Below are 23,341 nucleotides of genomic sequence, written 5' to 3' on the forward strand. Positions count from 1 at the left end.
TGAACTTCGACTATGCCTTAAATAGGGTCTTGAATTCTTATCTAGGCACTTTCACCAGTACATCATCCTACATTTGTCGTATATAAAGTAGTCCACAGTAATTAAGGGAATAAATATATTGCTTTATATCTTCTTGGACAATCCTTACCTCATGAGCTAACGTTTGAAATGAATTACACGCACGAACAGTCTTTCTTCACCTAGTATTAAAGTCAAACCCATCCATATTTGTAGTGTTTCCCAACATTGGGTTCCATTCTTATGTTTCGAAGCTCTAGTTATCTAATTCTGGCCGTGTAAGGTGGTTTAGTGTTTCACATTGGCTTAGTTAATGATTTGATGTTTCCTTTTGTGATCTTAAATATTTCTCACCTCATGAACTAACTTCTTGAGTTGAATTAAGTTCAAGATAAATATTTCTTCAATTTAAGGATAACTTTCAAATACTAACTGCAATGAGGAGAAGGAACAATGGTACTTGATAACAACGAAATACATACCATAAACCCAACTCTGCCAATATATATATACTTTATTTGGTTTTAGGATTCAATCTTACACTTGATATGCCCCTGGAAGGAACAGTGTTACAGTACAAATTGAGAATAAATTTACAGCCTTCAAATAAATCGTGTTACAACAATCTGGACATAATGTGACAGCCCGATTTACATCAATTACACAAAAACAGAAAAAATAAATCTTACTGCAAAACTGAACATGCGTGATACTCACCACTAGGGTGCCAAAAATTAGCCCATGAAAATATGACTCGTCCATTTGCCACCCCTACTCACGGCAGAGTATAAAATTACTCAATCTTTTCCAACACTTCCAACCTGGTTTTCCTTTTCCAGCCTTTCATTGTAGAGACTAGGTTGATTAGACCAACAATCTGACTTTTACTGTATTCCTGCAACATTTGAAAGATACAAAACTTCTTAGCATATCATCAAATTATAATAATAACTAGATTTTGCATTTAGCTTTTCTGTACCGGATGAGCACGTGCCCAGTGGACAAACTCGGTTTCTGGAAGATAGTAGGCCTGTTCAATGAATTTAAGTGGAGGTTAGCAATGATGGTTAAATGTTCATGGAGGCAAGACGCCAATCTGAGAAGCAAACAATGTGATCATCGTGTATTTGTTGAGAAAATTCACTGTTACAAGCCCCTTATACTAACCTTGATGAATGTTTCAACTATCTGTAGTTTAGGCCTCACGTCTACGGAAATGAAATGCTTCAAGCCGTTTATTAGTACCTAAAACAAAATTGAGGTTAAACTCTGTTTCATTTGGAATTCAGAGCAGGCAAGAGTAGAAAATCCTTAATGGTAAGTTGAAACCTGAAGATCTAATGACATAAGAGCTCGTCCTTCATCAGTACACCTCTTCACCCGAGATAGGCCTTCAACGAGAATTTCAGCAACATTCTCAACTCCATATTCTAAGAGGAGATCTTGGACCTGGATAATATAGAAAGAAAAAGTCAGAACCAAATTACAAGTTTTCTCTTTCTTTAGAGATTTTCATCTATCACTCTAGCATAAAGGACATTAGTTATTTCAAGCCATGCGTTGATAAATACATTTACCCTCTAGAGTGGAAAGTAACAGGAACCTTACATTATCATCTTAATTTAGGTGGTCACAGTAGGACATGAACTAAAAAACCAGGCGATTCAACCATGTTACGACAATCTCCATCAATTCAAGGGACAACAACAACAACAACATACCCAGTGAAATCCCACAATGTGGGGTCTGGGAAGGGTAAAGTGCACGCGGTAAGCAGACCTTACCCCTACCTTGGAAGGTAGGGAGGCTGTTTCCAAAAGACCCTCGGCGCAACAGAAAGCATGGCAAAAAAGGTCAAATAAGGACAAGCAATTCAAAGCACTATGAAAATGAAAATAACGAAAGCGAAAAAGCCATGAATTGGTTAAAAACCCATCAAACTGTACTAGGGCATTATTGCCACAAATTCAGAATTAGTTATGCTGAAGAAACTTTCAACAATTCAAAATGTTCTAAACATTATTCTAAATTCATTTCATATATACACGGATGAGGGCACGCAATACCGAGTAGGTTCTCTGCATAATGATACACCTTTAGTCAGAGCAGAGCAAGAACATCAAGTGTTACATGTTTGCAGGTTTTTCCCCTAAGTTTTGATAATGAAAGATTGTTGAACAAAACAATATTCACCAATCCTTTCTAGACAAGGAGATTGAAACTGACCGCCTTCAGTACTGTAGCTCTTCAACCAGCAGAAGCAAGAACGAGGATTGGGAAGCAATTATTTGGTGCAGGAGCAAACTTTATTTGCAAATAATAGAGAATAACAGTTCCATGACCTCAGTTTCATATGCAATGTGGGGGGCCCCGCATGTTTACCCTAATTTCCCTAATGTACTTATTATCTCAGAATGACTATGAATGATCTAAACTATAAAGGAAAATGGAAGTTGACTGTCCAGATTCTGATGAAAGAATAAGATAATATCCATGCAAAATGTTTGAGCAGCTGATTGAATATTACTCCCTTTTTCCCAGTTTATGTGTCATATAAGATAATATTCATGCAAAATGTTTGAGCAGCTGATTGAATATTACTCCTTTTTCTCAGTTTATGTGTCATACTTTCCTTTTTAGTCTGTCCCAAAAAATAATGTCATACTTCCTTATTTAGAAACAATTTTACTTTAAGCTTTCAATTTTACACATAATGAGATGATTTATATCCACACACAAATGTCTATAGCTCGTTTTAGACCCAAGTTTTAAATGTCTGCCTTTCTTTTTTAAAACTCTGTGACCAGTCACTCGCTGTCACATGAGTTGGACAAGAAAGAGTAGTATATTTGGAGCTTCGCCACAGTTGGTAGTCATTACCTCCTTCCGAATTCCTCCATGAGCAAGCCTTGTTTTATAATGCTTAAATTCTCCAAGCAAAAGATCTACATATCTGCAGCGCAAAAAGTGGATCAAATTAGGGGACACATGATATTGATGGTACTTTAGCAACATCAAATGTCAAACCATATTTTTGGTTAGGCGCTGAGTGAAAGAGCTGAGTGGGAGCAGTAAATTTTACGGTCAATTCAACAAAAGATCAGTATATTGTGGAAAAATAGAGTGTAGTTTACCAAGAAAACAAATACTGAAAAACTTCATTCTAGGTTATTGTTTTGGTTATAATAAGCACCAAATTTAAAACGACGACTAAGTCTCAACCCCAAGCTAGTTGGGAAGTGCAAAACTCTGTTGATCATACTGTGTCTAGATCGCCATTCCCATTTAAGAAAGCTTGTTAGCTTTGTATTAGCTCCCACTTACTTAATGGGGGCCATAGTTGAATACGAATCAAAATTGTTTGCAATTTTAGTTTTATTGCTGTAAATTTCTCTGTTCTCACCACCATCTAGGCGCTTTTGTTGAATACATTAAACATCCCGCTTTCTCCCAAAACTCAAAACTCAAAAGTGAAATTTTAGCTTTCCCAATTAAGAATTATTAGAAATAAACACCTCACAAAGCCTAACCAATTGTTTCATTCCTTAAAAAAAGCTACAATTAATTAGTAATTATGTAAGAGAAGAAACTTCATACAAATTTATATGTTCAGTTTCTACATTGGGCCGCCATAAACTAACCTATCTACTATGGGACTACTTATGATCTCCAAAAGATATAAAATCACAACATTTCCAATTATATTTACCCTCATGATATCGTATGTCTTCTTAATTCTTGTCTTTTCACACCTTTACCACTCTCTATGTCCCAATTCTTTTTATTATATCCAATTTAAATTAACAAAACTTGCTTTCTTTATGAGTTAATCCAAAATCGTGCTGATTTTGACCTTATTTTTACAATATTAAATACTCTTCCCATCCCATTTTACAAGGTGGTGTTTGATTGGGAACCAATTTAAGAAAGAAAGAAAAACTTTTGGAACTTAATGCCTTAAAAATGCCATGACATTTTAATGGCCATAAAATTGTGTCATTAAAAGTGGATTCTAAGATTAAATTATTTCCAAGGAGGAGTGCCATTTTTTGGGCAGATTAAAAAGGAAAGAATGTCACATAAAATGAGAGGGAGTACTATTTTTGTTTTAAATTAGTGCTGATCCCATTTTTCAACAATCAAAAGTATCTCACAACTTTCTGAATCTCTACTTTTGGGTTATCACATGTTGAATCAGCCACCATAATTGCTATCACAGATCATCAAACGAAAGGAAAATCATATTCTTTTACATTCATCTAATCAGACAATATATGTCTCTCAAAAGCTTCATTTTTAAAAGATTATGAGCAGAAATAGAGGTGCAAGAACATAAGTTAACACCGGATTCAGAGAGAGGGAGAGAGAGCGCCCAATATAGGAAGTTGGGTTACTATTCAGAGCTGAATAATTTAAAAATGTGTATAATTCAGTGACTGAGGTTACATAACAGTAACATCCACCCAGGTCAACAGGCCCATTCCTTTTTATTTTTTTTCTTTTTTTTTCAAAAGATTTGTAAAGAAAGGAACAATTTAAAATTCATCAAATAGTTTAAATACAATAACAGAGTTAACAAAGTATATAGTTGGAGAATTAAAGAGGTGGCCAGTAATTAAAAAAGTTAAAATATACAAAAAGGTCATACAGTAACATTTAATGTGCCTTTGATAGTAATGAAACATTTAAATATAGATTTTCTCACATATTCTAAAACCTTGCAAGTCTTTAGGTGGCTTTAATGGTGAGTTCTTTAATATAGAAAAGTGAAAACATGTAAAAGACAGTTTCTGACACAAACATGTTAAAAGTTCACACTACCACGCCTTCTCTACATAGCACACCATCTTAAGCGATGAAATCCGACCTTGATAACAATTTCAGTTGTCATGCCTAGCTATTTTTTCGGAGACTATTGAACACTTACCATCCTCAACTTTCCACACTTTAACACTTTTCCCACACTGTCCAGTTTCGACGTAAAATACCATCCTCAACTTTCCACACTTAACACTTTTCCCACACTGTCCAGTTTCGACATAAAACGTATAAAGGCTAGATTTCAGTAACCATTCCAAGGATTCTAAAAGGAAGAAGACTTTGATACATACCCATTGTGCTCTACTCCAAGCTCTTTCACCTCCCATTTAGCATTGGCAATTCGATCGACATACCTGCTTAAATAGTTCCAATCAAACATTATTTTAAGCACCTCAGCTTCGAGATTGTCTTGTTAGGTTAAATATTATTTGGAAAAACAGATTACAAGTCCAATTTTGACAAATACATAGATAACCGATGAACCAAGTTCCAACATGTGCGGGGAATTCAGTCGCAGGCAAGTAAAACAAGTCAACCGTGTCCCTGCATTTTCCCATTTATATTAAAACAAACACACAGATCTATATCTCTAAATTCCCATTTTCCCGGTACTTTTAGTATAAACGTACCAACAATTTTGATGTTTTATTTTTCATGCATTTTTCAGGATCAAAACTTACTTTCTTTTTCTTTCTTTTTTAGAAGGGAAGAGGGACTCAGCGTCACAATCAAAGAATAAAGATCGATCAGTTGAAAGCAGCACTTCAGACACTCAAAAGTCAAGATCTTCATAAAGGCTAAATAATACTTATTCCGTCCCATTTATGAAGTTTTGATATACACGGAGATCAAGGTGTAAATTTGATCTTTACATATTTAGTTTGATCGAGAAAACATCACAATAAAAAGTCCCAGTTTGAATAGTTATATGAATTTGAATTCTTGAAAAAATTGTGAAATTTTGTTCACAATGATAATATCGGTGCAGTGGTATGTACAGAAGAAGAGGACTGGTACTTGATTCCAATATTCAGTTCACTCTCCTCAATTCTTATGACAAGCTTTTTAATTTAAGGCGCCATATATATTTGACATTGTTCCCATTGATAATATTACTCTGCACAATTCGGTCTAACAGAGTGATGGTTAGAGATGCGCAGATGCCCCAATAAGGAGTGTAAGAGGTTGGCTGTTATGGGCTTGAGGAGGGGTAGAGGTAGGCCAAAGAAGAATGGGGGTGAGGTGATTAGGCAGGACATGACACAACTTCAGCTCATTGAGTACATGAACCTTGATAGGAGGGTGTGGAGGTCGAGAATTAGGGTAGAAGGTTAGTAGGTAGTCGGGCATATTCTTTTCCATTCCTGGAGTGTTAGTATTATTCTTATTGTTAAATTTCTGTTACTACCTGTTGTTTCTTTAGCCTAAGTTATTGTTTTTTCTGCTTGTTGCTAATGCCTCTTTTCCTTCTTTCCTTGAGCTGAGGGTCTATCGGAAACCACCTCTCTACCTTCTCAAGGTAGGAGTAAGGTCTGCGTACACACTATCCTCCCCAGACCCCACTTGTGGGATTACGCTGGGTTTGTTGTTGTTGATAACCGAAAAATCCCCTAGGATCAACTAGTGCACAACTCAAAACTCTATGGATGAAGGGCATGTCCCTCTACCCTTCTCCACTTAAACACCCATTTTTATCTACGGCAAGGCTTGAATTAGTGACTTGTGACTTGCACCTAACCCACACATCACGTATTGCACTCTTAAGACTACACCAAGGCCCGGAGGCAAATTTCAAGAATTTAAATTCATCTAAGATTTTAAATTTAGATATTGATGTAATGTTTTTTATTAAACCAACTTTTCAACAAGTATATCAATAATTTATTCAAAAATAAGTCTAATCAACATTTTAACCTTCGAACCAACCAAATAAAGTCGCATATATGGAATAGATGTCTTTTGTTTTATGATCTTTTAGCCCCTTTAACTGTTTAGATGCTTTCTTAATTTTCCTCATTAAGTTGAATCCTTGATTCTACTGACTGTAATGTTGGGAACCTATGATAGATGGAGTTTTCCCTTTATCTATTTTCGCTATAGCTTTAATTGTCCTATATTTAGCAGGTCTAGTTACCTTATGCATTTATCCCCCACCTTGACAAAACTTTCATGTCTAGGACTTTATGTTCACGTATAATAAACTTAGGGTGAACCAATCATCAACATTCGCTATTAAAATCCCGGTCCAAACCAAAGAGACAAGATGGGGAAAAATCAGAATATCATTCAAAATTCTTAACTATACAGACATGAAAGCGTATAACTGCATCCATCATGACTGACACCAACTCCGTAAGGGGAGCGTATCAATATCATTCACCTTCATAAAAGAAAGGTAACCCGGTTTTTTATTTGACATTAAGAAAGGTAACCAGTTATCAAAACATAACAGAGCAAGGACAACATTCGCTATTAAACTTAGGGTGAACCAATCATCAACATTCGCTATTAAAATCCCGGTCCAAACCAAAGAGACAAGATGGGGAAAAATCAGAACATCATTCAAAATTCTCAACTATACAGACATGAAAGCGTAAAACTGCATCCATCATGATTGACACCAACTCCGTAAGGGGAGTGTATCAATATCATTCACCTTCATAAAAGAAAGGTAACCCAGTTTTTCTCTGACATTAAGAAAGGTAAACCAGTTATCAAAACATAATAGAGCGAGGACAAAAATCTCACCCATTTATGTGGAGAAGTAATCTAGCAGTTGTTTTATGAATATGACCTACAAGGTCCGGTACAGCATCCACCTATGAAAGACAAGAAAGGAACATTTCTTCACCTAATTGTTCAAAATCGAAAAAATGAAATGAAACAACAACAGAATGTAAGCACGTCCTTGATCAAACCTGACACAGTCAACAACATTTTATCAATTCAGCACATATAAATACGTTGAAGAACCAACTAAACAGTTGCTATGTACCCTTTTTATTCATTTGTACATTAAATGGTATCATAGCTAGCGTTTCTCTTTGGTCATGTTAGTTTTATCAGAAGCCCACACCACTCTTCCATACAGAGTGAAGCAATAGCTCACTTCGAAGTTCTAGATACATCAAAAATCAAAATAATTACAAGGAAATAATCTTACAACAGGCTGAAGTCTGAAAGAGACATACCAAATGCACATAGAAGTCCTCAACCAGGGCCGCATGATTTTGAAGCATTGACTGAAGATGCACTTTAGATCTATGCAACAACCGAGCAACAACATACGTAGTGTCAGCACCTGCGCATCTTTCCTGCAGCACAATATTGATAGACATCAACATAATTAAAGATTCAAGCTGTTAAATAAAATATCTGCACACAAGAACAATCTGCAGATGATGTGTGTTCTGCTAAAGAAAAGGAAGGATAAAAGTTACATTCATAATACTTGTTGAGGAGATTTTTATGGTTCTTCTTTTAGATTGTTTCACCCTCATCCAATATAAATTGCATAATTCTTGAGGAAATGTCATATTTAGCCATAAATTGCTTCAGAATGGAAAGTACAAGTAATTGGCATTGGTGAGAGCTTCCATAACAGAGCAGCACATTTGGGCTAATGCGTGAAAGCCCCCTTTAGAAAGGGATTTATCATTTCCCTTATCTATCACAAACGGCTCTCTGTTCTAAAAATTAGACAGTTATCAAAACAAAAGGTAAGAAGCTTTTGTGATAAAGATCTTGTTTACAAAGCATAGACATCATCAAATTCCAATTACTAACCATGAAATTAAAAGGGCAAGGTACAAGAATACGGTAAAAGAGAACATCTGTATATTAGTCTCATTACATCAATTATATAATAGAAAGCTTGAGCATCTTGAACTTCTGCATGCAATTAAAGAGATTAGCAGTACCAATCAGGTGTGGAAAAGAAACTGAGCTCCATGAGAAATTAATTCTTGTGGGAAAATGAAGCCTGTAGTAATTTAAACATAGTGGGAAGAAAGGTAAAGCATACATATCAAAACACGCCAAATATTGGAAAGCAACATGGAGCTTTAAGATGGACATGAAATTAGAAGTTCATTTGTATTCTTCCGATAACATCCCAAGCCACTAGAAAAGAATTGAGGAGAATGGTCAGTGACGGAGCAAGTGTCAATACCAGTACAAGTACAGTCGTCTCGCAGCAGTGGACCAGATACTTAGGAAAAAACGTATCTCATAAACCATACTTTTGTACAGAAGTACGTACCTTCAGTCCCAAGGATGCACCAGTTAAGTAACTTGGAGGGCTGGTAGGAGTGACATCCATGTGAGAAAATGGTGTACTTGAGCTTGAGGGAGGAGAGGAGGCAAACGATTGAGACTCGGGTTTCATCCATTGGTCACAATCTTGTGTTATTCGTGATAATGCAGTCTTCAGCCTATCTGGGGACCATGGGCGGGAAACAGGGGTTTTATAAAGGCCAAATGGCAGGCAAAAAATTTAATATACAAGAAAACGAATGATGAAAGATCTTAAAAAGAAAGAAAAAAACACAATTAAAGAATTAATCATGACTAATTCCTTTTGAGAGTGTTGGAGGAAGTAGATGAATAAAAATACTTACTCGACAATGTGTCAGTCACAGCCTTTCCACTAGGATGAATACTTTGCTGACCGAAGGTCTCAAAGACAAAGTGAAAGAAAATCCCAAACAATTGACAAAATCCCTGTTGAGGAAATCATATTAGGAAAAAAAAAAAAGAACACGAAAGCAAATAACCAGGCAGAAAGAATATTTATTGGAGGTCAATGACATCTAAATGCAATTAAAGTACCTTAAAAAACTCAACATTAACAATCTCTAACTTCTGCATCAGCCTCGCATATTTATCCAATGACCTGTGTTGCATTTATATTTAGCTTGACAGGATTCTTCATCAGCATATCCAAGTATATGACCAGTACTTACCTCAGGAGGCTAAGTGATGATCCTGTTTGCTCTTTTATTTGTTCATTGTTCCAATGTGAAGAACGACTTCTTGAATGACCAGGTTTAGAAATCCGGCTAGGTAGTTGACTATCTTCATCAATAAAATCAGCATGAAGATCTTCATTTTCATCTTCAGATAAATTAGTAGTCCCATTGACATGATTTACATCATTGTTTCTCAAAGAACTCTTATCCAAAGACTCTTCATTGGAGTTTCCAATTTCTTGCATTGCAGATCCATTAAGCAAACTAGAGTCCATGTATTCCCTCGAACTACCATTTAGTTTTGGCAGAAATGGGTTTCCACCCTTAAGCCAACTTGAAAATCCATTCCTCTTAGAGGAGTCAGTTTGGATAGGATGTACAGACTTACGTACTTGCAGCCGTCGAGCATTCGGAGAGGTCTCAGATGAAACTATCAAAGCTGCTCCATCACCAACAAGCCCAGCGAAGCTTACTACTTCTATTGTCTCCGGCGGCAATATCAGCCAATTCTCCTTTTCCAGCACCATCTTGAGAGCCTGTATGAAAAAGATCTTTAAAATCTTATCAAGCAGGGGGTGCAAAACACAGATAGGATAATTCTGTTTCCAGATAATGAAGGATCTTTAATGATCATGTTATTAAATCTAACTTAAATGACTTCGTATAGAACAGGCTTACATGAGTTAGGTTGCATAACTAATCAACATTTCTCCAAACACGAGCACCGGTACAGATGATGAACATTTTCATGAATTTGAGGTTGAATTATCAAGCACAGTTTTTCATTGTCATTACAAGACACTAACAAATTGAAGTATGACTGACTGCTTTAACATGATCTTTATGGGTGAACTTGCAGAAAAGACACTCACAGGCAGGTGAAAGCATGAAAAATTATGTTTTATACAAATGACAGATAACATTACATGTAAATTGCGGGTCTAACAAATATTTTTGACACTGTGAAAATCCTTATTTTTTGTCATGCATTTCCACATATGCAACTTAATACAATCTCAACCAAGCGTTGCTCTTCCCATAAAACTCAAAATCAATCACAAACATGAAACTATTTGACCCCTGCTTGCATCTGGTATAAGCGCATGCATAAGTTAAGTCTAACTTACATATATATTTTGCCGATGGAAAGCAGCTAAATAACTTTCACAAACAGATTTCACTTTCTGCCTGAACTCAACTGCTTCACTTCCACAAAAGGCTTCCCCAGCCAGTACAAAAATGTTTAAATCTTCATAAGTTATTAAGAATTGATGGATGCTAGCAGAATGAATAGCTGGTGAAGAAAGCAAGACAGCTGCACGACTTGTTGTAAGTTGCCAAAGATTCTTTCGACCTCTAAGTAATGTATGTGAAACACAGGTTGTAGCATCTTTCCTCAGCTGAAACCAGGGGGATCCACTGCTTGACGCTGTACTTCCATCATCCCTTGCCTCTTCAACCCTATTATTTATATCGGATGAACCATGCATGGCATTGTCGGATGAAGCAACAGAAGTAGTTGGTGGGTCTTCAACAGAGGATAAAATTGGCGCACTCTCTGTGCTTGGTGACGAAATATCATCCTGTTGTCAATCACAAGAAAATTTGGTTAATGTGTCGCCCATCGCTGGTCTTGTATCTTAACCTTTGCTTGATATATCCGCAAGGAAAAGAAAGAAGGGCAGATTGCTCATCATAAGCAAGTGCTCTGTAGACTTGAGCTATTCCATTGCAGTTCAGACATAATAGACTACTTAATTAATATCTAAAATTCAAGCCTGTAACATCGAAATCATACTGCACTAGCTTCTCTACCATAAATATTCCATTTTTAAGATACAACCTGACAGAACCATAAACCTTCTACAGAGAGAAGACGTGTAAGTGTTCACGAGACTTTGACAACTCAGGCTCGGGAAAGAAAAAACTAACAGCATCATATAGCAAGCAAATATTGAAACTAGTAAGGTGAAGTAATGGGATTTTAGAAAAAAGAGTGCTACCCACACAAATTGCCATCATAAGAAAAGATACCATAACCTATGGAAAGGTATAAACTTTGAGAAAAAGTTAACTCTTCTATGCTTTGCAGCTAAAATGATTACAACAACACCAACACCCCACAAGTGGGGTTTGGGGAGGGCAGGATGTACGCAGCTAAAATGACCACTAGTAAAAAAAGAAAGGTTAGCACTTGGTATGGTACACCATGAATCCCAAGAGAGACCACAAGTACAGAGGAAAAAACGTCATGTAGAGATGGAATAATTCACAAAGTATAGCTACGCCCAACGGTCTCCATGAACTTATACGTTTGAACCTGAGGCATACATGAAGCACTTAAAAGCTGCCATGGAGTAAACATTAGTCATTGTTGTACTTACCTTATCCTCGGGCTGGAAGTTCTGTATTGCATGATATGAACACATCAACCTAAAAAGTACAGCTAGTGTTGCTAGCAAGCATTGCCTAAACTTGGATTCAGGTATCTGGGTGCACAGATCACTATATGTGAGCCTGAAAAATGGGGCACAAATGACAAATGAAGAGAGAGAGAGAGAAAACCACAATAGTGGAGGAAGTCAAAAGGCATGAAACATATACCTACTACTTTGCACATTGTTGTTATCCAGATCCTGCAACAAGAGGAGCTGTCTTTAAACAAATAAAATAAAAAATTCAATGCTCTTCAAATCTCCTCCAGCAAAAAGGGTATGCAAACTAAGCTTAATTCTATTCCTTGTATACCTAGTACTTTAGCCATATATCCCCCAAAACTGAATACAACACACCTCTTGTACGGTAGCCTTCAACGCAGAGTGGGTTTCAGATAGAACCTCCTGCATAAAGAAACTTTGTATCTTCTCAGCAAGGCCAGCGACATCTCCAATTAGTGCATAAGCGTCAACTACCTGAGAGCAGTACGAACACAACAATGATGGATAGAACCAGAGTCACTATTCAAAGAAGAGAGAAAGATGCACTCCTTTCAAATCAAAAAGTTTATTACAAGTGAATTTGTTCTAAATCCAATAGCAATTGAAGCAAGAACCTTTAGTAGTCATTTGGTTTGAGAACAAATTATAATGTGGGATTATAATGCTGGGATTAAACAATAACGGGATTATTTAATGGATATACATTTTTGTGTCGATGTTTGGTTCGTTGGAGTAAAATAGGATATACAGGTTTGGTACTAGATAAACTTGTAACAACTTTTGTTCCAATTATAACCTTGGCCTTCTTACAGGACTTTGGGAGAAGAGCTTTGAAGAAGGGCGTCTTTGTCATTTGGTTTTTTATCCAGGGATTGTTATCCCACATAGAATGTGGTATAAAAATAATACCACAATTGTGGTGTAAATTATTCCAGGATTACTTATCCCGGAATCAAAAATTATAACAAAACATAAGATAAAAATAATTCCACATTTTATCTCGGGAATATTATCCTTATCCCTTCAACCAAACGACTCCTTAAGGCGGTGCTAGAAGCAATGTGTGTGTGAGAGAGAGAGAGAGCGGGGGCGGGGGGGGGGGGGGGGTGGGGTTAGAGAGAGCTTCTACCGAAATTTCAAGGCATTAGCCAACTTGAACAGTGATTCTAGGAATTGTAGACCCATTAATTGTTTGTGCTTTTACAAGAGCAGAACTAAGGGGGAAAAGAAGGAATGAAGAATGAGAAAAAAGCATATACAATATAGATTCTGAATACAGAAGTAGTCTGTCTCCTCATCCTCTCTCCACATACCAACCAGTACCCTGGATGGAAAATAAATAAAATGATATTTTACCAATTTATAATGTGAAGAAGGCTGATTCACTCACAGTTACATAGTTCTCCTCTTTGAAATCTTGGCACACTCCTAATAGAAGTGAATCCAGCTTTTGAAGAGTCTTCCCTAACCAAACCTGCAAAATTTTCAGACTATCAAAGAGCATGATCAAGTTGTTCACATATCCAAAATGTCTAAAACCACCACAAGAAAAGATGAGAAAAGCAACCACAAAGAAGAGGAAGGGAAACAATTAGGTGAATAAGTGTAAAAATTAGGAGAAGATGTGCAAAAGAGTTTCTCAAAAATAAAAAGAAGCTTTTCTTTACTTAGATAAAGATCTAATTAGTTACCTCAACACCACGGCTCATCTCTTGTGCGGCAGAAAGCTCTGAAAGTGTGTCCAAAAGTTGTAAATATTCTGATAGTACTTGGAACGCCTGCAAGTTCACTGCTTGAGCATTATGAAAAAATGTATGCTAGAATCGCATAGAAAACAAGACAAGCCATAAGAAGGAACAGTATCACTAGGGGAAAGAGAAAGAAAAAGGGGAAAGAATGCGCAAGATGTAATGCTACCCTAAGTAATATCAGAAGTTGAATGGGACCTTTGAGAATCTTCCTTCCTCAACAAGAGTTTCAAGTGTTGATTGCATGTCTAGCGCATGGCGCAGCTCAGTCAGGACAGGAAGCACATCCTGCAAAGAGCAATTCGTAAAAGATTCAAATACACACCGATAAAAGGAGGGAATCCTAGATTCATCACAAGGAGAGATGAACAAGAACACCCCTAACTGAAAATGAGAAAAACAAGGAGAGCAACTTTTTTATATACATACATAGTTCATATTTTATATATACACAAACAAACTTCCCACTAAACATAATATATATGTTTGTTTAAGAAAAAAATGGGAGGTGGGGGGCATAGGGGAAGCAATAGTATCGTTTGGGTCCGTGAAGGAGTTAAGCATGGGATAGTACCAAGAGTGTTTGTTTTCTTTTAGAATTGGTGGAGACAATGAGGTCCCTTGACACCTCATTCCTTGAAGAGGTTAAATACCGGCGACCATTCTGCAAAACTCAAAAGAACAAAGTTTGGCAAACTGAGATGAAGCTGCTTCTAACCAAACTGTTACAGAAACTTTAAGAATCAACTCGAATTATCATCTTGATACAAAGAAAAATGTAAAAGGTGATCCACCACTGATAGAAGTTGCAATAATTAGGAATCTTCTCGGTAAAACAACAAAGAAGTTCTAATGCAACACCATCAGCTGCTTACCATGCAAATGACATTTGCAATCTTCAAGTCTCTTTCCAGTTGTCTCACAAGATCCATTCCCTTCACTGCCAAAATAACAAGAAATTCCAAAATTAGAAGGAAAAGATCCCCATGTTAACTAAATGATAGTAACCAAAGTACTACTCATTTCCTATTTGGGGACATCCCAAAATGTTTAACATCAATTCCATCAGTAATATTATCTTTTAGAATTTTTCACAAGTTAAAGCCCCAGGAGATTTGGTTCAATGGCAAAGCGCGGGATGTGTCATAAGTGCACATCACGAGTGCACATCGTGTTGGATACCCAATTCTGACAATGTTTAGTTTTCTACGTTTCCAAAATAAACAAACTTGTGGTTTTTACATTCTAAAAATAAACAAACTAAAGTTATTTTCTCATTTTGAGTTTGATGGAACACATTAGAACGCTACGGAGGTTAGAATGTTAAAGTAGTGTTAAGCATTTGTATTTCATTTCACCAAACCTCTAATGTGTATGCTCCAACCTGAGAGAGAATATTGGAAGTTTTGTAGATTTGATTAGGACATTTAGCAAATTAGATAAGATGATGCGGTAATCTTTCATTTGGCTAATAAGGGGGTGATTCTAACACTAGGAACTTAGATAATAAGAGAATCACAAGGGTTAGCTTGTGATTTATGTGTATATTTTCAAACGAAGATATGGATCACCTCTTATTGCATTGACAGGTGACTACACGATTGTGGTAGATAGAATCAAATTGGTTCGCCTTGCAGTGGAAAATGTAGATCAGAAAAGGATATACTTCATTCAAAATTGAGCACTTTAGAATAAAGAAGAGAAGACGCATGGCATGGGATGTTGCCCTCCAGTCATAATGTGAGTGTTGTGGAAGGAGAGAAATAGGAGAGCATTTAAGGGAGAAAGAGAATTAACTTTGTATAGAAGAGGATGTAATTCTTCAAATATCATATTTTGATATAGGTCCTTTATTGTTCACAGAAGTTTTTTGAAATTAACAAAATTATATACCTTGTAAAAAAAAAAAATATGTGATTTAATTTGACCGGTTTGATGTAATTGTGCCTAGAATCAGGAATTTACCAAGTCTGGAACATGTGTAAGCACTCCACCAAACTGATGGAATAATCAGTTGTTCTATCGTTTCTCACCCTTTTTCCCTATTTTATACACATCTAAACAAGATACTGACTGATAGAGTTACTATTGCACAAAGAAATTAAAAATATTAAAGAAACAAAATAGAGTAAAATAATATCTACAATCAATACTCAGAAGCATTAACCAAGCAGATTTGGATGAGACCAGCAGTAACCTTCAAGCACTTCTAATGATTCCAATAGATTGAGGTGAAAAACACCAAGAACAACTCTTACCCATTACTTCATGATGCTCCATCACATGGCGTGACAAACGTTCAGAAATTCTGTCCAGCTGTGCCAATCTAAGAGTGGCCTACAGTTTAATACATAGCAGAATCATTTTTTAGTAATGGAACATTCATTGATATAGTTGATACATGTCTCATAAAAACACTTTGGTAAAAAGTTCCAGCGCTCTTTTATACGTGACAAAGCCAATTATATAAGGTGATTTTTACATTTTTCTTTGAGCTGAGGGTCTATAGGAAACAGCCTCTCTACCTTCACAAGGTAGGGGTAAGGTCTGCGTACACACCACCCTCCCCAAACCCCACTTGTGGGATTACATTGGGTGTCTTGTTGTTGTTGTATCAGTTGCTTTTCTTTTATGAAAGGAAAATTATTGACAAAATAGGAAAGCAGCTGACAAAAAACATGTATCAGATTCCATCAAATAAAGGCAAAATCCAGGAAAACCAGCTTCATCATGTCATTGCAGATTACCAACTCATAAGCCATCAAACAGTTCAAACTACTTTTTACAATGAATAACTGTGAAAAGAAGTAGGATAGATAGAGTGGAATGCTCAACTATTTTACTCTTAGGGCTCGTTTGGTTGGGAAACAACTTGTCCCGGGATAATTAATCCCGGGGTAAGTTATCCCGGGATTAGTTATTCCACCCTCAAGGTGGGATAAAATAAGGCTACAATCCCGGGATTAGTTATCCCGAATTTTTATTCCAACCAAACATGGGATAAGAAGGCACTAAAATTTTATCCTAGGACTCTTTTTGCTTATCCTTCACACCAAACGACCCCTTAAATCTTATCAAATACACACAAGTACAAAATATTACTCCCTTCGTCCCAATTTATGTGAAGGTGTTTGACTGGGTAAGGAGTTTAAGAAATAAAGGAAGACTTTTGAAACTTGTCTAATATAAGTCATAAATATTTGTGTGGCTATAAATCATCTCATTAACGGTGAAATGAGTATTTTAAAGTTAAAATTGTTACTAAATATAGAAATGTGTCATTCCTTTTGGGACTAACTAAAAAGAAAAGAGTGTCACTAAATAGGGACGGAGGGAGTAGCATATTTCCCAATCTTACTATCCGCTTGCAAAAGAAAATGTCTAAACAACTCAGTATGGACCCATTGCTATTCTTGCACATAACATACCAAATGAGGATGATGATTGCCCTTTTTAGGGTAACCGAGATATTTGATTTCCAGCTTCAAATCTCAATGGGTAACGGGCATACCCATCTACCCTTCTCCACTTAAATACTAGACTAGTTTCCCAGCAAAAACATGGAATCAAGGCATGCGCCTATCCCACATCCCGCGTTGTTCTCCCTTTCTTGTTGAGCCAGAAGCCTGGAAGGGCATGAGGACGGTAATGCCTAAAATTGTGGCTCACTCACTGGAATGCATCATTACCCAAGGCATGATTGGCTGGATTACTGGACCTAAGACTAGTATGTACCTCCATGAGCCTATTGAAACCAACATAGATCAAGCACCACCTTCTTTTGAGTATCAGCCAACAAAGAAAGGAGACTGTTTCTTCGCCACTAAAGTAATCTGATGCAGCTATTTTTTATTTATTTTTTTGATAGGTAATCTGATGCAGCTATTGGATACATATATGCAGCAGAAGTAAATAAGTTTCTGATTCTTCATAAAGCATAAAGCAGATAATGATTCTTATATCATCATAAAAAGAAAGTGGGTTTTGCTAATTGACATACAGTTAAAACATAACAAACAACAATCTAACTCAAACAACAATCTAACTTATACAATGACAAGCATATGGCAAGTCAAATGGAGAATTCTCTCCCTCCTCCACCCAAAAGAAAGAACTGAAGTAATACCTGGTCTTCCAAGTAAGCTAGCTCACTCTCTTCAGATGGAATATGCTCCAGAATATGTCCGACAGGATCAAATTCCTATACATAGATATCCCAGGAACTATCACGAAAACTGGAGTGATATGGATTGCAAATGCTAAAGTACAGGAACAACTAAGGGGGAGAAAGGGGATAAAATGAAGCAACTAGAGGAATAAAAAATAAATCTACAACAGACTGGCAATGGGGGGAAGAAAATGAGAATATGACATGATCAGGAACCAAGATGTATGCGGTACTCGAAGATCGTTTCCATGTAGAAAGACCAAAACCCATGCATATGCTACAGCTTACACGCGAATGGAATGCTAAGTTCATTAACAGAATAATTCTGAGGGGAGAACTGATAAAAGACATGTATAGTTTGCTGACAGTAGAAACAGCCCAACAGGCAGGCCAACCCTTTCAGACTACACCCACCACCAAATCGTAACTACTAGAAAGCCCACTCGCAATTGACATCTCTTGTCCACTATTTCATAAATACTTGTTTTTCAACCAATGTTAATGGCAGATAATACTTTCAAGAGAGCAAAGTCCGGATTGCACTGATGGAAGTTTTTGACTATGAGCACAAAAAGAAAATAAAAACGAAGATAGATAACTATCCAATAGAGATCCAACATCAAGCAACAATAACATGACGCAGTTTACAGAGTGGCAACGTTAACCTTGTTCAAAATTAAAGGAAAGAGCTTTCTTACCTAAATCCCTGGGAAAAGAAGTCCAGAAATTACATATTATATGCACGATAACTACTCTTACAATAATCATGAAAAGACTTGCAAAGATCTTGCCAAAATAATAAAAATGAAGTATGTTATGACTTCCATAGGCTTGCTAGTGAGGGCCGAAATGATCAAGTCAATGAAATCTGCTTTTCAATAGGATCATCATCTGTACTACATCAACTCCGTTCAACATTATAGCTCCCACTTGCATGTGCCCCACCCCCACTCACCCCTGTGGCAGATGGAGCATGTAAACAGCAGGTTCAGCCGAACCCATCATTTTCGACATGGAATATAGATATATATGTGAAAAATCACACAAATTTCAAACATTTTGAACCCATAATTTCAAAATCGTAATAGGTTCAGGGTTTAAAAACCTAAATGTTGGACCCACCAAGTTAAGATTCGGCATCCACCTTTAACCCACCCCCACCCCCACTCCCACCCCAACTCCAACCTAAGGCTAAAGAAATGTCAAATCTTTTTACCTAGATCTGTATTTCTTCTTCTTCTTCTTCTTTTTTTTTTTTTTTTTTTTTTTTCTGGGATTGCTTTTTTGTAGTGATCCACTAGAGAGAATGTTGAAAAATAAAAATAAAAACCACTGGAGGATGTACAGGACAGAAACACACATGGCTACAATATTTATTCAGATGCAGAAGGTGAACCTCTTCATAGAATTCTTCCTCCAGCTCCTCGACAACTTGACCAGGAGGTTTGCTCCCATATATTGAGCTCAGTTCCTCCGAGCTTGATGACAGATTGTATCTCTGATGAGGAGGTAGCCCAGCTAGAACACGTGCAAGTGCAGCAGCGGCTGCAGCTCGTTCAGGAACCTGCAAGCAAACTTCATCTTGTGAGGGGAAAAAAAAAAAAAAGAACTGAAGACTGTTCATTGCATAGTAAATGACAACAGTTAAAAAAATGTTGATAACCTTACAATAATTTCTAGCCCTCCCTCAGAAAGAAAGCCTGAATTATGGCATTTTTATTTCCAGCCATATCTACTAAAAGTGCACATAAGGAGCATGCATGCGACACGTTTATTGTTCTTAATGTTTACACCCCAAAAGTTGACAGAAATAAGAGAACTTTAGTCATAAGATACAGTGTACACATAAAAGAAGTAGATACCTTCAAGAAAAATACATAATAAACATGCCATCCAATTTCGCCAAACATTGTTCTAAAGTATACCAGCCTTTCTAATGTCACTTATCCCAAATCCAGGGAAGATAAAAAAAGAGAATAAATAGTCTTAGGACATAATTTAATGTGGGATGGCAATGCTGAAATTAGAAAAATGCATGTAGTAACGTGGAAAAAAGTCACAAGATGCTAAATAGGTGGTGGTTTTGAGGTGAGGGATATTAGAAACAGAACAGATGCATGCTATATCAATGGTTGTGGAGGTTTAATGATGGGAAAGCTGCTTATTATCACCAACTATGGTAAAAGACAGTTTTATGGATCCTAAACCTGATAACTTCCCTTATGGAGCTTCTATCTGGAAGCAGATTGCTAACCTGTGGGGGAGAATTCAAGAATACTAAAAAACTGACAGTTGGGGAATGGGGAAAAGGCCAGATTTTGGACAGACTTTTGGAGTGAACATGGAGCTTAAAGATCTCTTTCCAAGCCTGTATGGTGTTGCTGTGAAAAAAATTGGTTGTTGGCTGAATCCTTGCCTAATACTGTTGGCGATATTCAGTTCAGACTGGAAAATTGTTGAAGCTGGCCTATTTCTGCAAAGATTCAGTCAGTGATACTAAAGGATTGCAAGGAAGACTCCAAATCTCAATAGTGCTTTTCTTTTCTTTTTTGATAAGTAAAGGTATTAAAGATTCCCAATGGTGGTTAATGAACTGTGACTTATAGTAATTATTATTTAGTTTTCGCTTTTCAAAAAAATAAAATCTATTTCAAAAAACTTAAAAAGATTTCATGCCCGAATTCACGGTCAAAATTAAAATTTTAGACTCTCGGAATACGTAGCGCATGAGATGGAAGTAGAAATGAAGATAGAGGAACAAGTCATACCCAAGAGAGGAAGCTTCAAGTATCTTGGGTCCGTAATCCAGGGAGACGGGGAGATTGACGATGATGTCGCACATCACATGGGAGCGGGGTGGGTGAAATGGAGGCTTGCCTCGCGGGTACTGTGCGATAAGAAGGTGTTGCCAAGGCTTAAAGGTAAGTTCTACAAAGTGGTGGTTACTGGTTAGACCAGCATTGTTGTATGGGGCAGAGTGTTGGCCAGTCAAGAATGCCCACGTTCAGAAGATGAAGGTAGCGGAGATGAGGATGCTCAAATGGATGTGTGGGCATACTCGGAGAGATATGATTAGAAATGAAGTTATAAGGGACAAGGTGGGAGTGGCATCACTAGCAGACAAGATAACAAAGCGAGGCTGAGGTGGTTGGGCATGTGAAAAGGAGGTGTGAGGATGCGCCAGTAAGGAGGTGCGAAAGGTTGGCTGTAGCAGGAATTCGGAGAGGTAGAGGTAGGCCGAAGAAGAACTGGGGGAGGGGAAGGTGATCAGGCAGGACATAGCACAACTTCAGCTGGCTAAAGACATGACCCTAGATAGGAAGGTATAGAAGACAAGAATTAAGATAGAAAGTTAGTAGGTAGCTAAGTGTCGTCGCCTTCCGTGTGGAGAGGGAGAGGACGAGTCTCCTCCTCTCCTCTTTTCCTTTTAGTAGTAGTATCCGGTTATCTCGTAGTTTCTTATTCCTTGATGTGTATTACTATCTGTTGCCACATTTGTTTTGTATCTTGTTATTTTGCTATCTCTTTTCTGACATTATTGCGCCAGGTGCTTTTTCTGAGCCGAGGGTCTATCGGAGGGGTAGTATATCCTGCCCTATCCAGACCCCACTTGTGGGATAACACTGGGTTTTTTGTCGTTGTTGTTAAATCTCGGAATACGAACTGTGCCACATTAATTGGGACAGAGGGTCTATTATTTTTTTATTTTTTTTTACAAAATTCACAATTCTTATGTGAAAACGCCAACTAATTTGGTATTCACTAAATGACTTAAAATCCTACAAAATAAGCAACAAAAATTTTACCTCGGGACGATGATTAGAAGAAGGGAGGAGACCAAGAGATCTAGCAGAACGAACAGAACTCAAAATCTTCTCACCAACTTTAGATAAGTCCATATCACCTCCTTGAGAAGAGAACAACAAAGAACCTAAGAACAATAATCTTGATAATTCAAACCCACCACCTTCAAAACTCAATTCTTGACCACCACTGCCATTATTGAAAAGTACAAGTGGAATTAAAGGAAATGGTGGAGATGATGATGATGATGAGTTTGACTGCATTGATTGTTTTCAATCCCCAATCGATCTCATTCTTCCAAGATCGATCAGATCAAAATTTTAAACTACTGTTGTTGTGTTTTACAATTAGCTTCACTCAGCACTGAGATGAGATCAGAGAGCTTAAAAAAAAAAAGGGGGTATTTTCACTGATATGACTGGAAAAAAGAAAGTCTGCAAATTTGAGTTATTGACTAGAAAATGGTGTTGGGGTTAGACTTTTTGTTTGTTTGTTTGATAATTTGGGTGGTGACATATATGAGATTAGAAGAAAGATAAAGGTTAAGAAGAAGGCTCTAGCTGAAAGACATTATTACTACTTCCATGTTTTAATTGAGAAATACGAGACAAGTTATAGTTGAGGTGTGTTTTGTTAATTAAATGGTCATAATTTAGGCAGTTTACGTTGATAGTTCAGATAGAAAATTCGAAAGGAAGAGATATTTAAGGGGCATTTTTCATAATTATTATATGTTATGTTTTATGTAAGAAATACTTATTTTAAGGTAATTTAATTTTTGTTAAGATCATATGAAATGATATAATCAATCAAAAAAACAACAACATATCCAATCTACTTCCGCAAGTGGGTTATGGGAAGGTTAGAATGTACGCGTATTTTATCTCTATTTTTGTAGGGTAGAGAGGTTGTTTTACGATAGGCTCTCGGCTCGAAAGAAAAAAAAATGAAGCATGGTATCAAGAAAAATATGACAACGCAGTAGCATGATAAGAAAAATTTGGATCTCATTCTTCAGAGATCGGATCAAAACTCTACTATTGTGTTTTTCGAATTAGCTCCACTCACACTAATATGATTGAACAATTCTTGTTTTTTTTACTGCTGAGTGTAAAATGCAATGTGAAACCAGGAGTTGTAGTTTGTTAATATGCGTGTATTTGAGTTATTAACTAGAAAATGGTGGTGGTGGGGCTAGACTTTTTTTTTCTTCGGAAAAGGGCCTAAAATATCCTGAACTATTAAATTTGGTGTAGAAATTGCCTCCATCCATTTTTGGAGCCTAAAATACCCTTATTTTTAACAGACCCATTTCAAAACCCAATTAACATTTCAAAATCTCATTAATTAATAATATAATTAACTTAAACTAAT

At 36.8% G+C, this 23,341-nt stretch overlaps 1 protein-coding gene across 4 annotated transcripts; it reads right to left on the reverse strand.

Annotated features, from left to right (window-relative positions):
* Window positions 1-497: 497 nt before the first annotated feature.
* Window positions 498-22,522, reverse strand: LOC132065389 (uncharacterized). 4 transcript variants are annotated; one of them, XM_059458773.1, is made up of 25 exons: window positions 21,970-22,522; window positions 19,560-19,727; window positions 18,122-18,196; window positions 16,254-16,332; window positions 14,871-14,935; window positions 14,570-14,659; window positions 14,194-14,283; window positions 13,939-14,025; window positions 13,638-13,721; window positions 12,602-12,721; window positions 12,414-12,460; window positions 12,194-12,326; window positions 10,937-11,392; window positions 9,804-10,345; window positions 9,670-9,733; window positions 9,459-9,561; window positions 9,101-9,276; window positions 8,031-8,153; window positions 7,588-7,658; window positions 5,130-5,195; window positions 2,899-2,971; window positions 1,348-1,467; window positions 1,186-1,263; window positions 998-1,048; window positions 498-913 (listed from the first exon to the last, which is right to left on the reverse strand). In XM_059458773.1, exons 1-25 carry the CDS (start codon window positions 22,228-22,230, stop codon window positions 812-814), a joined length of 3,324 nt encoding a protein of 1,107 aa, XP_059314756.1. In that variant the 5' UTR covers window positions 22,231-22,522; the 3' UTR covers window positions 498-811. The 4 variants fall into 4 exon arrangements, with proteins under 4 accessions (XP_059314756.1, XP_059314758.1, XP_059314759.1 ...); XM_059458775.1 differs by having other exon boundaries at window positions 12,414-12,445; window positions 21,970-22,521; XM_059458776.1 differs by having other exon boundaries at window positions 5,130-5,192; window positions 12,414-12,445; window positions 21,970-22,520.
* Window positions 22,523-23,341: the final 819 nt, after the last annotated feature.

This window comes from Lycium ferocissimum, chromosome 7 (assembly GCF_029784015.1).
Source record: "Lycium ferocissimum isolate CSIRO_LF1 chromosome 7, AGI_CSIRO_Lferr_CH_V1, whole genome shotgun sequence".
NCBI lineage: Eukaryota > Viridiplantae > Streptophyta > Magnoliopsida > Solanales > Solanaceae > Lycium > Lycium ferocissimum.

Excerpts from the sequence above, each read along its gene's own strand:
- LOC132065389 (XM_059458773.1), bottom strand. The coding sequence starts at position 22,230 with ATGCAGTCAAACTCATCATCATCATCATCTCCACCATTTCCTTTAATT. Across the intron at positions 14,936-16,253 it reads GGAGCATCATGAAGTAATGG|TGAAGGGAATGGATCTTGTG; the intron begins GTAAGAGTTGTT and ends TTATTTTGGCAG. Across the intron at positions 11,393-12,193 it reads ACTTCCAGCCCGAGGATAAG|GATGATATTTCGTCACCAAG; the intron begins GTAAGTACAACA and ends GATTGACAACAG.